General features: G+C 37.4%; 1 protein-coding gene across 2 annotated transcripts in view; it reads left to right on the top strand.

The window, feature by feature from the left end:
• The window catches only part of PARN (poly(A)-specific ribonuclease), a 62,165-nt gene that overhangs the window by 22,850 nt on the left and 25,686 nt on the right, over positions 1-13,629 (top strand). For both annotated transcript variants that reach the window (XM_030482351.1, XM_030482352.2), the window contains exons 19-21: positions 1,426-1,481; positions 5,918-6,004; positions 12,701-12,775. In XM_030482351.1, the coding sequence (XP_030338211.1) occupies positions 1,426-1,481; positions 5,918-6,004; positions 12,701-12,775 (218 nt within the window). The remainder of the gene's footprint in view (positions 1-1,425; positions 1,482-5,917; positions 6,005-12,700; positions 12,776-13,629) is intronic.

Here is a 13,629-nt window from a genome sequence, read left to right as displayed (position 1 = left end):
TCAGGATTACCACACATCTCCAGCAGATGAAGTCAGGATGTTTTTCTCTGTTTCCTCATGGAAGCTGTGTTCTGAAGCTAGCTTTGTTCTCAAGATGTCGCTCCTGTCCTGTTTAGACAGATAGCTATAATGAAGCGAAGGCTATAGGAGTATGATACCTAAAGTTAAATGTAAGAAACTCTGGCTCCTTTGTAAAATGTCTTCATAACTTGGTCTTATGCTGGAATTGTTAAAGTTTCTAAAGGTAATTGATGCTGATGTTTCTAATTTTTAGTGATAAAATTCCTTTTAGGTTCTGCAGTGCTCAGGTGGACACAGTGCACATTATACCATATCTTCCCTGAGACTCAGGAAGAGAAGTTAGATGGGACAGTGTATCATAACTAATGCCAGTTCTCTGAAAACCCTCTGGGTCAAATGTGAACCTGTCATATAGTCCATTTTCTCCCCAGTGTTTGTTATATTTTTATTTCTCCTGAGTATTTATAGTAAAGACAAGTTATCAACTGAATTCCGGTAGACTTCCCAGTGGTACAAGCAGCCATAAGAACATATTACTCAAACCCTTAAAAACTAATAGTGAGCATGGTATGATACAAAGACTCTTCAGGGAATTGCAGATCAGTTTGTACACTTAAAATGTTTTCATCCATCAGCTGTTTATATCAATTATTATGTAGTTGAATATTGTAACTGTAATAAACACTTTAGAAGCTTTTTGAAGTTATTGTAGAAAAGTTATTTTAGCCCTCCCTTGAACACTGTGCAGAGCAAATGTTTTGTAACAGCAATGTGGCATCTGTACCCGTAAGTAGCCTAAAATCCTGTCATCTTGTTTCGGAGGGAAATAATTTTCAGAGCTGAATATGAGCTCTTATTGAAAGCATTTCTTGAATGTATTGATAAACTCCTCAGTTACATATTAAAGGGCAAAAGACTCATCCTGCCTATCTCCACTAAGTTGTTGTGATGGCTTTTGCAGTTTTAGGGTTTCAAGATCCATTCTGCCTAAAGCATGATGCTGTGCTCAGAAAATGGGAAAGTGTATGTGTATTTAAAATGACAGCTTTTGCACTATCCATACCTGTAACTTGCGTTTACTGTGCAGAGCTGCTGCTTTCTAAATGTTGATTTCCCCACTTGCTTTAATTGTTTTCAGGAGTAACAGTTGGGGGTTCTTTGTTCTTGTTTTGTTGAATAAGTAAAATTACTAGCACGATGCCAAGTAACTTTTTGAATCTGGTTTGTTAGATAATGTATTGGACTTAATTAGAGCATCTGTGTGTTTTAATACAGCTTAAGACATGGTTGGGATGGTTAATTCTGCTTCTTCAGAAGCAACATCTAAAAAACTGTAAAAAAGACATCTTAATAAAAGGTCTTCAGGCAGAAATTTGCTAATGGTGCTTTTCCATTTTGCTTCAGGCTATTTCTTATGAGAGTAATGGACATACCATATCTCAATTTGGAAGGACCAGACTGTAAGTAGCTTATTTACTACTGGAAATATTTTTACATTTCAAGTTATTTCAGGTTACAGACCCGGGGCTGTAATAAGTTGCTAATACATTAAAATGAAAACATATTTTGCTAATATAAAGGTCCTTACTGTTATGGGATGTTACACTGTGAGGGAAAAAACTTCAGATGAGTGTTACCCGTAATGTCTTGGCATAGGAAAATGTGAAGCCCTGGAGGTCAGTCTAGTCCCTGCCTGGATGAAAGCTTAATTTTACACTATGAAGTCAGATACACAAGTGTCTTTAAGTGATATCCATCTGGAAGCAATATTAATGTGAAGACATTTTCAACTCCATGCATCAGAAAAAGTCTGGCGGATGACCCTTTATTAGATGTTAGTTTAATAGTAACAGAATGCAGTTCTAGAAAGATGGAATTAACTACTGGAGAGGAAAATGTATGCTCTAAGGGCATATATTTAATTTTTAAATGTGGTTAGGTGATCAGATCACTGAGCTCTGGCTCTGCAGATCTGTTGGGATGGTTATCTAATTATGTCATGTACTTCTTTCCCCAACTGTTTGATATTGAGTGCAAGAATGGAGTGTCGTGGTTTGAGCCCAGCCGGTAACTCAGAACCACACAGCCGCTCGCTCACTCCCCCCCCCCCCCCCTTCTTCCTCCCCCCGCTCCCGGAGGGATGGGGAGGAGAATGGGAAGAATGCAACTCCCACGGGTTGAGATAAGAGCAGTCCCGCAACTAAGGTATAACACGAAACCACTACTGCTACCACCAATGATAATAACGATTAGTGAAATAACAAGGGGAGAGGATACAATTGCTCACCACCCGCCGACCGATACCCAGCCCGACGCGAGCAGTGATCTGGGCCTTCCGGGTAACTCCCCCCGGTTTATATACTGGGCATGACGTGCTGTGGTATGGAATACCCCTTTGGCTAGTTTGGGTCAGGTGTCCTGTCTCTGCTTCCTCCCGGCTTCCCCTCCTCCCTGGCAAAGCATGAGACTGAGAAAGTCCTTGGTTGGAATAAACATTACTTAGCAACAACTAAAAACATCGGTGTTATCAGCGTTGTTCCCAGGCTGAAAGTTAAAAAACACAGCACTGTACCAGCTACTAAGCAGGAGAAAAATGACTGCTATAGCTGAACCCAGGACATGGAGAAATACTTTGGGTCATTGAGAGAATGCCAAAGCTACTAAGCTGTAAAGATGCTACTTCCACTTGCTAGCCAACTTACAGGATTGCTTTGATACTTTGCCAAGAAGAGTTGCCAAAAAAGAGTCTGCCTCTGAAAGTCTGTCGCTTTCATCTGAAAACCACTCCTTTAGAACAGACTGAATCTGATGTTACAGCAGAATCTGAGGCACGGAGGCTTTTTAAGCTTCAAAATGGGAAGTGCATCTAGGGTGGCATGTTTGTCTGGCTGCTTTAGAAAATTTTATTGCTGTTCTCAGATTTAAATGCTGCTGTAGTATTGAATATGTGAAAGTGACTTTCATCATGGTCTTTTGCTACTGTGTATGAAAAACTCCTTTTAGAAAAATGAAGTTCGTGCAGAAAATGACTACAAAGTAGGATATGAATCAAATATTTCTCACCTGAGTAGGTAGAAGGTATAAATGTTTAACAGGATTCAAAGTTGTATTAAGATGGTAAGAATAAACTGATACTGGACAGTTTGGAGTAGTTTCTTCTCGCTACTGAATAGAAAAAGGCTGTTACAACATCTGAAACTGGTGTTACAGTTCTTTACTACTAGATTGGAAATACCTACTTTGAATTGCTAGCTGTTCAATAGGCGATACAGCAATGAATTGTTGGTCACTGGCTTGTTAAGATAACTTTTGGGGTTTTGGTGTTTGTCTTGTATAGAGCTAAAAAAAGAAATCTGATGCTTAAAAAAATGTTCTGTCCTCTTTGGTTTTGAAGTAGCAACTTTAAGGAACAAGACCTGTACTTATGAAGGGATTGCTTGCTTTAGCTACTTGTGTCTCCATCCACTCTGATGCTCAGGTGTTCATGCAAACCTGTAAATTGTTAGCAGGGAGTTCCTGATAAACTCATGCTCACCCAGCTTGTTTTGAGCAAAACAGATTGATGCACTTAAAAGCAAATCACAAGTGGCTGGAGGCTGGTAGCTGTAAGAGGCTGTTTAATCTGGAAAATACTGAATTCCTGTATTTTTCTGTATTTCCTATATTCCTGTCTACAGTATCAATTTTATTTCAGCAGATATGATCAGACAGATGAAAAATTCACCTTTCCTAAGCTGCATGGGTTCTGCTGGCCAACTGATCAGACACCATGTTACAGCTCACCAGAGAGTCATGTTCTGGATTTTTTTTCAACCGAAAAACTAGGTTCTTGTGTGGAGCAAAACAAGTAGTTACTCTAAACAAAACTTGGGAAGCTTATTTTCCCCTGACTTCATTAATCACTCAATATTTCAGTTATGAGATGCTGAGTTACAATTAGTATTTTTACTGTTGGTACATGCATAATGGCACTTCTGTGAAGATTTATTTTAATACTATAATTGAGTTCATGCTGCAATCTTTGTTAGAAGATGCATTTTGAAATCTCTGTCCTATTTTCATGACATGTTTTGGTTAGAAACTTGAGTTTTAGAAGGCTCGATGTCACTGTTGTGTTCTGTCGAGTTTACGTAAGATGTTAAAAAATTATTTGGGAATAAAAAGTCTGTCGAACCTTTGGGCAGGGGTGGGAAGGCTTAAAACTGAAGCACATAAAAAGCTGATCTATTTATTTGGGAAACACTGTAGCTGTTGAAAGCTACAGTTCTCAAGTTAATGCAAAAATGCAGCCTCATTTGTGGAATAGTTATGTGTAGAAACATACATGCTTTCTACTATACAGCACGTACAGGCTGAGGACACTATCACTTACTGTAATTATTAGTCATAACTAATTTGTAGTAATTGCTTATGCTTTCCTGTATTTATGAAATTAATGCACAAGGCTTTCATCAGAGAACAGTGCAAAGTTGCATCTGAACCAAATGCAGCAAAAAGACAGCAGGTTTGTCCTTATATAATAGGGTCAAATACACATGAAAGTCAGATGTAGCAGGTGGTTGATGGTCTGATTTTGGACATGTGCTCCACGAATGAGATCCACGTTGAAAAACTCTCTTATTTTAATGCTGAAAGCTAAGAATAAACTAAGGGTATCAGAAACCAGAAGTTTGTATCACAAAAGAATTCAGGAGGCTAATTCACTAAAATGAAAATCAGTTCCTGTATCTCTATACACAAAGAAGAGAGAAGCTCGTCATGTGAGTGTTTCCATGTGGTAAAGTTAAAATCTGAACATATAAAGCTGTGTGTAGTTAACCCTGGAGTTACCTTTAACAAACTGGAGCAGTAAATTCTAAAGTGGAACACTCCACTTTAGTGGTACAGCTTCTGTCTAACATGAAATGTAAAATATCAACGGAAGATCTATCATTATGTCATGTATAAAAACTATAAATCTCTGCAGATACCTGTGGAGTGGCTCAGTTAGTGATATGTAAATAGTTTCATATGAAAATTGAAAATATTTCAATATCTTTGCACCTTGAACTGTAGTATTCCTCTTGCTTTTTCAGATAGGGTAGGAATTCACAGTTCCGAAAGCTTAGGTGCCTAGTGAAAGGAACTTCAGCCACATGTACATTGTGGTGATTTCTTATGTACAAACAATCTTTACTGGGCGAGGCTGAAGGTCTGTCTTGTTTACTAGCCTGCCTCTGATGATGAGATGACCAAAACCAGATGTGTAGGAGGAGATGTGTAAAAGTAAGGCAGATGTGTAGTGATAGTTTCTGCTGTGCTCTTACCTTGTCCAGCAGTTTGACTTGGATTCTCTCTCAAATTGATAAAGCTCTGAATTAAAGACTTCTTTTGCACATCATCTTTAGATGTTGGCCTTCTAATTTTTTTCTTGGTGTAGTTTTTAATAACCCCCCCATCAATCTGTCAGTATGTCTGTTCTAGCTTGTACCTAATATTGTATGAAAACTGAATTGAACATTGTTTCAGAGTAAGTCTTTTAATGACGGAAAACCGGGAACATTAAATTATTGCTGAGAGTTTTTTAAAGCTAGAGCTGGATGATAAAGAGGCTGTTGGTTTTGTTTTGGTTTTTTTTTTTTTCCTTCTGTTTTTGAACTTGGTAATGTAACTGCATGTAGTGCTGTTTCAGTTTGTTATACAGATGAGCTTGTAGGATTTAGTATGCCTATTTCGTGCACAACTGCAGGCACGTTCTTGTTGATATCTGATGTAGTTTCATAGAGCTTGGCCTGTTTTCTTTAGAAAAACAGGACACAAAAAAAAAGCTACATGACCATATTGGATAACTTTATTAGGGTATTTTGCAGGTACTAATAGTGACTCTTACTTTAACAAATGCTTTTTTGTTTCACAGTGCAGCCAAAACGAGATCATGTTCTTCATGTTACTTTTCCCAAAGAGTGGAAGACTAGTGACCTTTATCAGCTTTTCAGTGCCTTTGGTGAGTGTTGCAGTCTATCCTTCCTTATACGTTATTTTTCCCCTCTTTGTTGTTAGCAAGTGCCCCTGGCTTTGCTTGTGCATCTGTGGATTCAGACTTATTCCTAGTATAGGTAATGATGAATCACCTTTTGTAATTTTTGAATGGTGTCCTGGGGGCTTTCTTTGTAATGCTGTGTAGAAAATGTCTGCCCTACTTAACAGCTCTTTAGAAATCTTTTTATGTGATGCTTGGACCTTTGGTCATTTTATTTACAGCTTCTCCTGCGAGAAGGCAAGAGTTTATATAGGTGGGTAAAGAGAATGGGGATTGGTGTGAAAGGCAATAGATAGAGGCTTTAGGAATAAGGTTCATCCTGCGGTCTGGTTAAAGGCAGACACTAACTTATAAGTCTAGGCAAGCAAGCTTGAAAATAGCCAGTTTGATTTCAAGATTGTGAAAACCATTTAAATCGAAAGAAATAAGAAAAAAAAGCTATCTTATAGTTAGTAGTCCTGTTGTTCCTTTGCTAAGTATTAGTATATAATGTAAGGACGTGGAGGTCCTAATTAATTGTCAGTGATCTCCTAACTCTTGCAGCAGAAAATAGTGGTTATGCTTTGCATCCCTGGATCAGAATAAGAATGATCTTTCATAGAGCCCTATATTGTATCTTGTTTCCAAGATCTTTATTGCAGATTGGCTTCTAGTTTTTTATTCCTGCATAAGGTAGTGCTTCAAAAGAGATCTGTTGGGCTTCCAAATAATTCTAAATTATTTTCCTGGGGTGCTCTTTTTTTTTTTTTTTCCCCCCTCCTCTCTAAGAGGTAACTTCTTTCCATTTCTGAAGACATTTAATGTAAACCAAAAGTTATTAAAATAATTTTTTCATGATTTTCCAGAAATACTTGCTTTTGCAATACTTACATTATTAAAAGTAGGTTATTGTTTCATCTACTAGACATTTATACACCTTCCTCAAATTCTGTAATAAGGATTTTAATGGGAAGTTACTTTAAAAAAAAAAAAAAAAAAAAGGCTATTTAGCAAATAGCTTTCCTGGGAGGGATCACTTTCTCATTTTTTTATTTAAAAAAGTAAAATATTTGCTTTACATTACGTAAGTCTTTGCAGCCCCTTATTCCTAAAAATTTTCTGCTTGGCACTATAGTTTCCCCTTTTTCCTGCTCTGAGTCTTACTTAAAGTTCCAGTACCAATTTTATCCACTGGAGTATAATTGCTGTAAAAACTGCATATTTTTACACATATTTTTAGGCAGATAAGGTTGGTTCTCTATGATGAAATGGACTTTTCCTCTTTTGCAGACAAGCAAGTGTCTGTTTAGCTAGTGCTTGATTGATGTATTGTTGTTTCAAAATAATGTGCAACACTTCATGACTTAAGTCAGAGCTTAAAGTGTGGCAAACAGATTCAGGGCAAACCTGAACCCAACCGCCGTTGAAATAATCACTGTAGTATCCATAAGGACCTCTAGTCACCAGTAAAAGGATGAAGTCCCTCAGTGTACTCAGTCTTGTCACTCCTGTGCTTGCTGCGGGTCACCACACTGGTTTACAGAAAAATACTGCTTTTCTCCTCTTCACCTGGAATTGTGATGTGGTAGTCTGTGCAGGGTTTCTGGACTTACGTAGAATTCACTCAATTTCTTCTGACTTTTTGAGCTGTGCTGCAGCACGATGCCAGTATAATGCTGGCTAGGACTTAATATTCGTGATTGTAGAAAGTTACTGAGATTATTCTAGAGTTGCCATTAGAGGGGCAAGAAACAATTGGATATTGTTTCTGCAGGCTTTTAAGGACTCATGTATAATTGTTCTTTATCAACTCCTCCCCTTGGTGTGCAAGGCACGCGCAGGTCACTACCGCCAGGGGGCAGACTTACACATCCCAAAATTCTCAGTTGTAATCTTCCCATGAAGCTTCTCATGAAAGCAGAGAGACAGCTGAAGGGGCTGCAGTGTCAGGCTCGGAACTGGTTTACGTTTGCTACTCTAGAAGGGGTGCTCATGATTCTAAAGTCTTTCAGTGCTGCACACATACCAAGTGGACACCTGTTCATGCAAGATGTTTTTGTAGTCTCATGGGTTAGTGTAGTTTCACTGTACAAGCACTTGCATTACTCTGCAGTCTCTTATAACACTTTGTTTAAATTGTTCGATTTATGTAGTTCGTTTGGTCATGCTGATGTGAAATACGAAGGTATTAAAATAGTATTTGCTGGAATACAGCTCTTGCGTAGAGCCTTCACTTCTATTTAAATGAATGTTAGGTGACATGGTTTAGTGTGCGGTATCCCTGCCCATGGCAGGGGGGTTGGAACTAGATGATCTTAAGGTCCTTCCCAACCCTAACTATTCTATGATCCTATGATGATTTTTTGTCTTTGATGGGTTTTGGTTAAAACATCATACCATCAATGTATTGTAAAAACTACTACTTTAAAAGTTTGAGTGAATGGAGTCAATGCATTGCATTGCATTTTGTCAGGGTGTGAGAGGGAGATGAACACTGATGTAGTTCATGGAGCCAAAGTGATCTTGAAGATGCATATATTACTTTTAAAATGTAACTAGTCCTTTCTGTGTTTAAATCTTGTTCTAGTAGTCCAGGCTGCTATACAGGTGAGTCTTAAGTGACTCTGAATACATTTTTGAGATCCACTTACATGTTCCAAACACTGACATCTGCTCCTGTTAACCACTGCACCACAAACTTACTGCTAGTAAAAAAAAGAGGAGCTTGAAAAATGTCCCTTTCAAAGGTGACAATCTAGCTTAAGGAAAACTTCTAGCAGGAAATATATATTTTCAGTGTTATTATGAGTTCATTTTCATATAGACGTGAGCTTTGACTACTGGATTTCTTGTGTTTTGGGGTTTTTTTGTCTGTGGGTGGGGGAGGTGATGTGTGTGTGGGTTTTTTGGTTTTTTTGTTGATTCTTTTGTTGTTGTGGGGTTTTAAAACTTTAATCCTATTTTTCTCTATGCATTTCTGGCCTTTCCTCCTTCTTCTCATGCCAGTGTTTCCTTCAGCTGTTCTTGCTTTCTTTGTACCCTGTCTTCCTGCCAGAAAGGTGGAAGCTTTGTTAACCCTTCTCAATTATTCACCAGGAAAATGTCGTGTTTAATATATGCTTCTAGCTCTTACAGAATAAGAGCTTCAACTATTTACATTGTCTGATGCAGTATGCAGAAACTGTTAGCAATTCTATGATAGTGTGAATGTGGTCAAGTTTACTTTTTTTTTATTCTAAGAAAATGAAATACGTAAGCAAACTTTTGGTTAAATGAAGGCCTATATAGTCCTAATATGTATCCTAAGTGCTTAATTGCCAGTAACAGTTGTTTAGGAAATGTTTAAGAACAGAGCCAAAGTAACAGAACTTTTCTGCCTTCCAGCAACCTGTAACCTGGGCACTCATGAGCTAGAGGTCACACTTGCATTTTTTAGTTTGAGCCTTCCATGGCTTTCTGAGGATTCTGTGTGATTCTTTATCCCATGTATATTCGTGTCATCCGCAGCACTTGGTGGCAGTTCCCTAACTGCAATTAAGCATTATGTGATTTTTTTTTTTTAACTGTACATTTTATGAAATGTTCCTTAGTTGTTTTATAATGCAATAGTGAATCCTCTCTGTACATCTTTCATATAATTTCTATTCTTATGTCTTCCCTTTAGATATTCCTTAGAACTCTCTTTTGAAGGCTGAGTCCCAGTTTACTTAGTCTCTTATATGGAAGTCTTTCCATACCTTTGGTCATTGTTGTATAAAAACTGAAGCAAAATCTGTTTGAATTACCTAATCTATCAGTATCATTTTATTCTGTGGATTTAATGTTGTTTGCATGTTTGTGTTTAGGGAGAATTTTCAAACTGATTTATAGAAAAAAACCACGACTTTGTGCCTTCATCTCAGAAGTAACAAACCAGATTTTAATCTGCTCATGTTGAAGTGAAGATCTTTTACTTCACTTGATAATTCTTTACTTGATGTTACCCCTTTTTTAGCAAGGGACATTGCTTGACATTGCACGTAGTAGCAAATAAACAAGTGGCCATATAGGATAATGGTGGTGTTCTTCAAAGTATTTAAGACATTTGATCTATTCTAGAAGTGTGGAGAGAGAAATCTTCAGTTTGTTTCTCTAGAGCTGGCATTCTATTCCGTTGCTGTATGGGATTGATTTGGATTGCAGTGAGCTGGCATGTGTCGATGTTGATTGCTGAACATTGTATTTCACGTGCAGATGCATTTGCTTTTCACATCTTTATTGCCCTTTCACCATACTTTTGAAATGCACAATATTTACTGAGTGCTTAGCAGTATTGCTGAATGATCTAATTTATTAATCACATATCTCAAATTCATTAATAATAATGAAATGTTACATAGTCTGAAAAGAGTATCTTGAAGTGTGGAGAACTGCATAAGAGCATTTTTTTTGCCGTTCTCTTGAGAATGCAGCTCAGTGTCCGCTCTTTAATGTTCGACTTGTTATTAAAATAGTAAGTTGTAAATGTATGAACCTGAGTATAAAGGTAACACATGTTGGCAGATATTGAAACCCTTAATTATTTAAAATGCCAAAGTAATTTAGAGTACAGCAGCCTTTCTGCAGCAATGAATAACTATCTGATACTGAAATGATGTACCATCAATGGGCTGGGTTTTTACTTGTTTCTTTTTAATTGGCACTTAGTGAAAATATGGGCACTGAAGTCCACTTGAGCAGTAGCTGAACTCCTTCAGGAGATTTTAGTCCATCATTGATCCTCTTTGATATTTTACACTAAGGGCACAATAGAAAGATTCCGGCCCCCCCCAAGATAATTTTTCTTTCTGCTCTTTTGGTCTGTTCAGGGTGGATATGGAATTAATTAACTGTATATGTAGGAAAGGTGCAGAATCAGGACAGCACTTCCACATTGAAGAATTACAGAAGAGTATGGTCTCAGATGTCTCAAGTGATTGTTTAGAAAATTTTGTTATTAGTAATGCAAAAAAGAAGGACTTGATTACACAAAGAAATTCAGAGCAAAAACTTGTCAATGCACTTGGAACAGTGTTAAATTGTTCAGTAATTTCTAATATTGAAAGGAAGCTTGGTGTTGGGGTCCTACCAAATGCACTATAATTCTGGGTTGCGATCATAAATCAGCTTGGGCTTCTCCTGTGTTGTGAAGTGTTAAGTGTCCTGCTAAAAGGCTGTTCTCTCTACAGTAAAGACCCTTACCCAGAGGCAGCAAAGATCTATTTTCTTCAAAGACTGAATTATTAGAAATAGGATTTATTTGTCCTACAAAGTGTAGGCTTTTCTTAAGAGCAGCCTTAGCGCTTTACTACAGAGAAATGTCAGGAACCATACTGAATTAATTATGGCTTTGGCAATGATCAAAATGACAACAACTTAGTCCTAAATAGGTAGCTACTCAAATGTATAGCATGCAAACTGAATCTAATTTTTGATCATGCTTTTATTTTAATAATTAGAAAATCTTTATTATCTGGCTGCACTTCAGAAGAGACTTCTATAACCTTGTAACCTGATGGCTAAATTAGATTTACATAGATTAAACATCTGAAAACAGATTTTAAGCCATTTTTCATCCTTGGTTTTCATGTCATCCTGTCTGAAGGTTAAATGGTGTAACATTATATATAATTCGATTTCCTAGTCTACCTGATAAAAAATTTGCACCAATTTTCAATATCTGAATAGTACTAACAGTAGAGCACTTAGATGAGGACAGGAGATGTGAGTGGTTTTCAGACTATAATAAGACATTGTGTCTGGAATGAGAATCCTTTCCTCTGCTTTTGCTTGATTATGAGCTCTACTAGTGCTAATGTGACATTTTGAGCTATTCACAAAGAAAATACACTATCTGCTTGATGAATGGAGTAGCTTATTTGCAGTCACTGTTCCATTGCAACAGCTTTTGAATGAGGTCTGTGATTTTGTATACTTGTCCTCATATTTACTTGAATTAAGTTTTCATTGCACATCCAGGAAATGGAGAACAGTGGGATCGCAACAAACCAGAGTTTAAAGACTTAGTGTGTTGCAGTAACTGGAGTTCTCCACTTGCATGATCAATCTTCTGCACCTCCCCACTCTACTGGAATTTCTTACCTTGGGTGTCTGTACTAATAAAGGCACAGTGAGTGGTAACTGGAGCTTGTCCATGCTGCGTCTTTAGGAAATGCAGCAGTTCTGAAGGATGGATTGGTTTTAAAACCCAAAGAGCTGTTCTTTATTTTAGCACAGAGCTGAAATTTCCCAGAAGAAAATGCTTCAATTTTTGTTGTAGAATTATAGAGATCACATGAAGGGAGGACTAAAAACCGCCTAAGATTACTTGAATTGTTACAAGATTTATTAAAAATAAAGCTATGACGAATGAATACTCTGGGAGCGAAAAAGGTGTTAGCTGTGTCTCTTCCCTTTTGGTCCTTACTCTAGTGGGTCTGAGGGTATACAGGATGATTTGCAGCCTTAACAGTCACTGCTTTCTGAACAATCCCAGGCTCATGTGCAACTGTGTATGCACTATGCACCTTTACAGTGGACAAAAACCTTCTCAGGGAAAGTTACTCTTAGTTGGCTCTTCTTTTATGTCATGGCAGAACAGATCAAATCTGTGACTGAGCCGAAGATAGAAATAGTTATAGTAATTTATTTTGTCTTTTCTAGGTAACATTCAGGTTTCGTGGATTGATGATACATCAGCATTCGTATCACTGAGCAAGCCAGAACAAGTACAAATAGGTAAGTGTTCCTGAATTTACTTCAGTATTAAGACTTGACTCAACTGGCTGCTGCCAAATGCTCTGAGCCAATGGGGTCTGTGATTCTAATGGCAAAACTACTGACTTGGTTCAGATGCTATAAGAGGAACCAAATATATATAGTACCAGCAAATGTGTTGTAGCAAAGACAACCAGTCCAACCGGACTTGGTTGAGAGTTTGTGTTTCATTCCATGACCCTCTAAGTACCTGAACCTGTAGATAGAATAATGCCAGTTTCTTCACTTGATGCAGTATTTATTGAAGTTATTTACTGTTACTTTGCACAAAGCAGAGCTATCAAAGACTTTTATGGTCTTTCCTTCAAATATCCTTTGGACTGATCTACGTGTTTGCTTTGGTTGACATTTGCAAGTAACAAATGCAGCAGAAAGCCTTTTGGTGTATTGTAGAACACATGCAGAATAATAGTTTCCTGACAGTCTGAACTGCTGGTGTGCCTACAGTTGTGTATTAATTATGTGCAAGGTCTCCAGACCTTAATTTTTTTAATTTTTATTTGAACTTTTGAGCCTAGCTTTGAAAAAAGTTGATAGGCAGAAGTTCTACAGGAAGTTTTACATATTTAACTTGTTTTCATGAAAAGTCCCTTGGGTTCGGGTTTGGTTTTGCTTCTTGGTTTGGATTTTAGGAGAGGCATTAGTTTAAAGAAAAATACTTGTGCATGACTACATAAATACTGTTGGTGAACCCACATTCCTCATTCAGATAATTAGGACAGAGCAATATTTTACTATTCACAATTGTGCAAAGTACTCTAAAAAAGCCATTTCTAATATAAGAAGTAGACTGAAAGCATAGAGCAAAACATTAT

Source organism: Strigops habroptila, chromosome 4 (assembly GCF_004027225.2).
Source record: "Strigops habroptila isolate Jane chromosome 4, bStrHab1.2.pri, whole genome shotgun sequence".
Classification (NCBI taxonomy): domain Eukaryota; kingdom Metazoa; phylum Chordata; class Aves; order Psittaciformes; family Psittacidae; genus Strigops; species Strigops habroptila.
The sequence above is the reverse complement of the archived record's forward strand: the minus strand, read 5'-3'. Positions and strand labels throughout refer to the sequence as shown.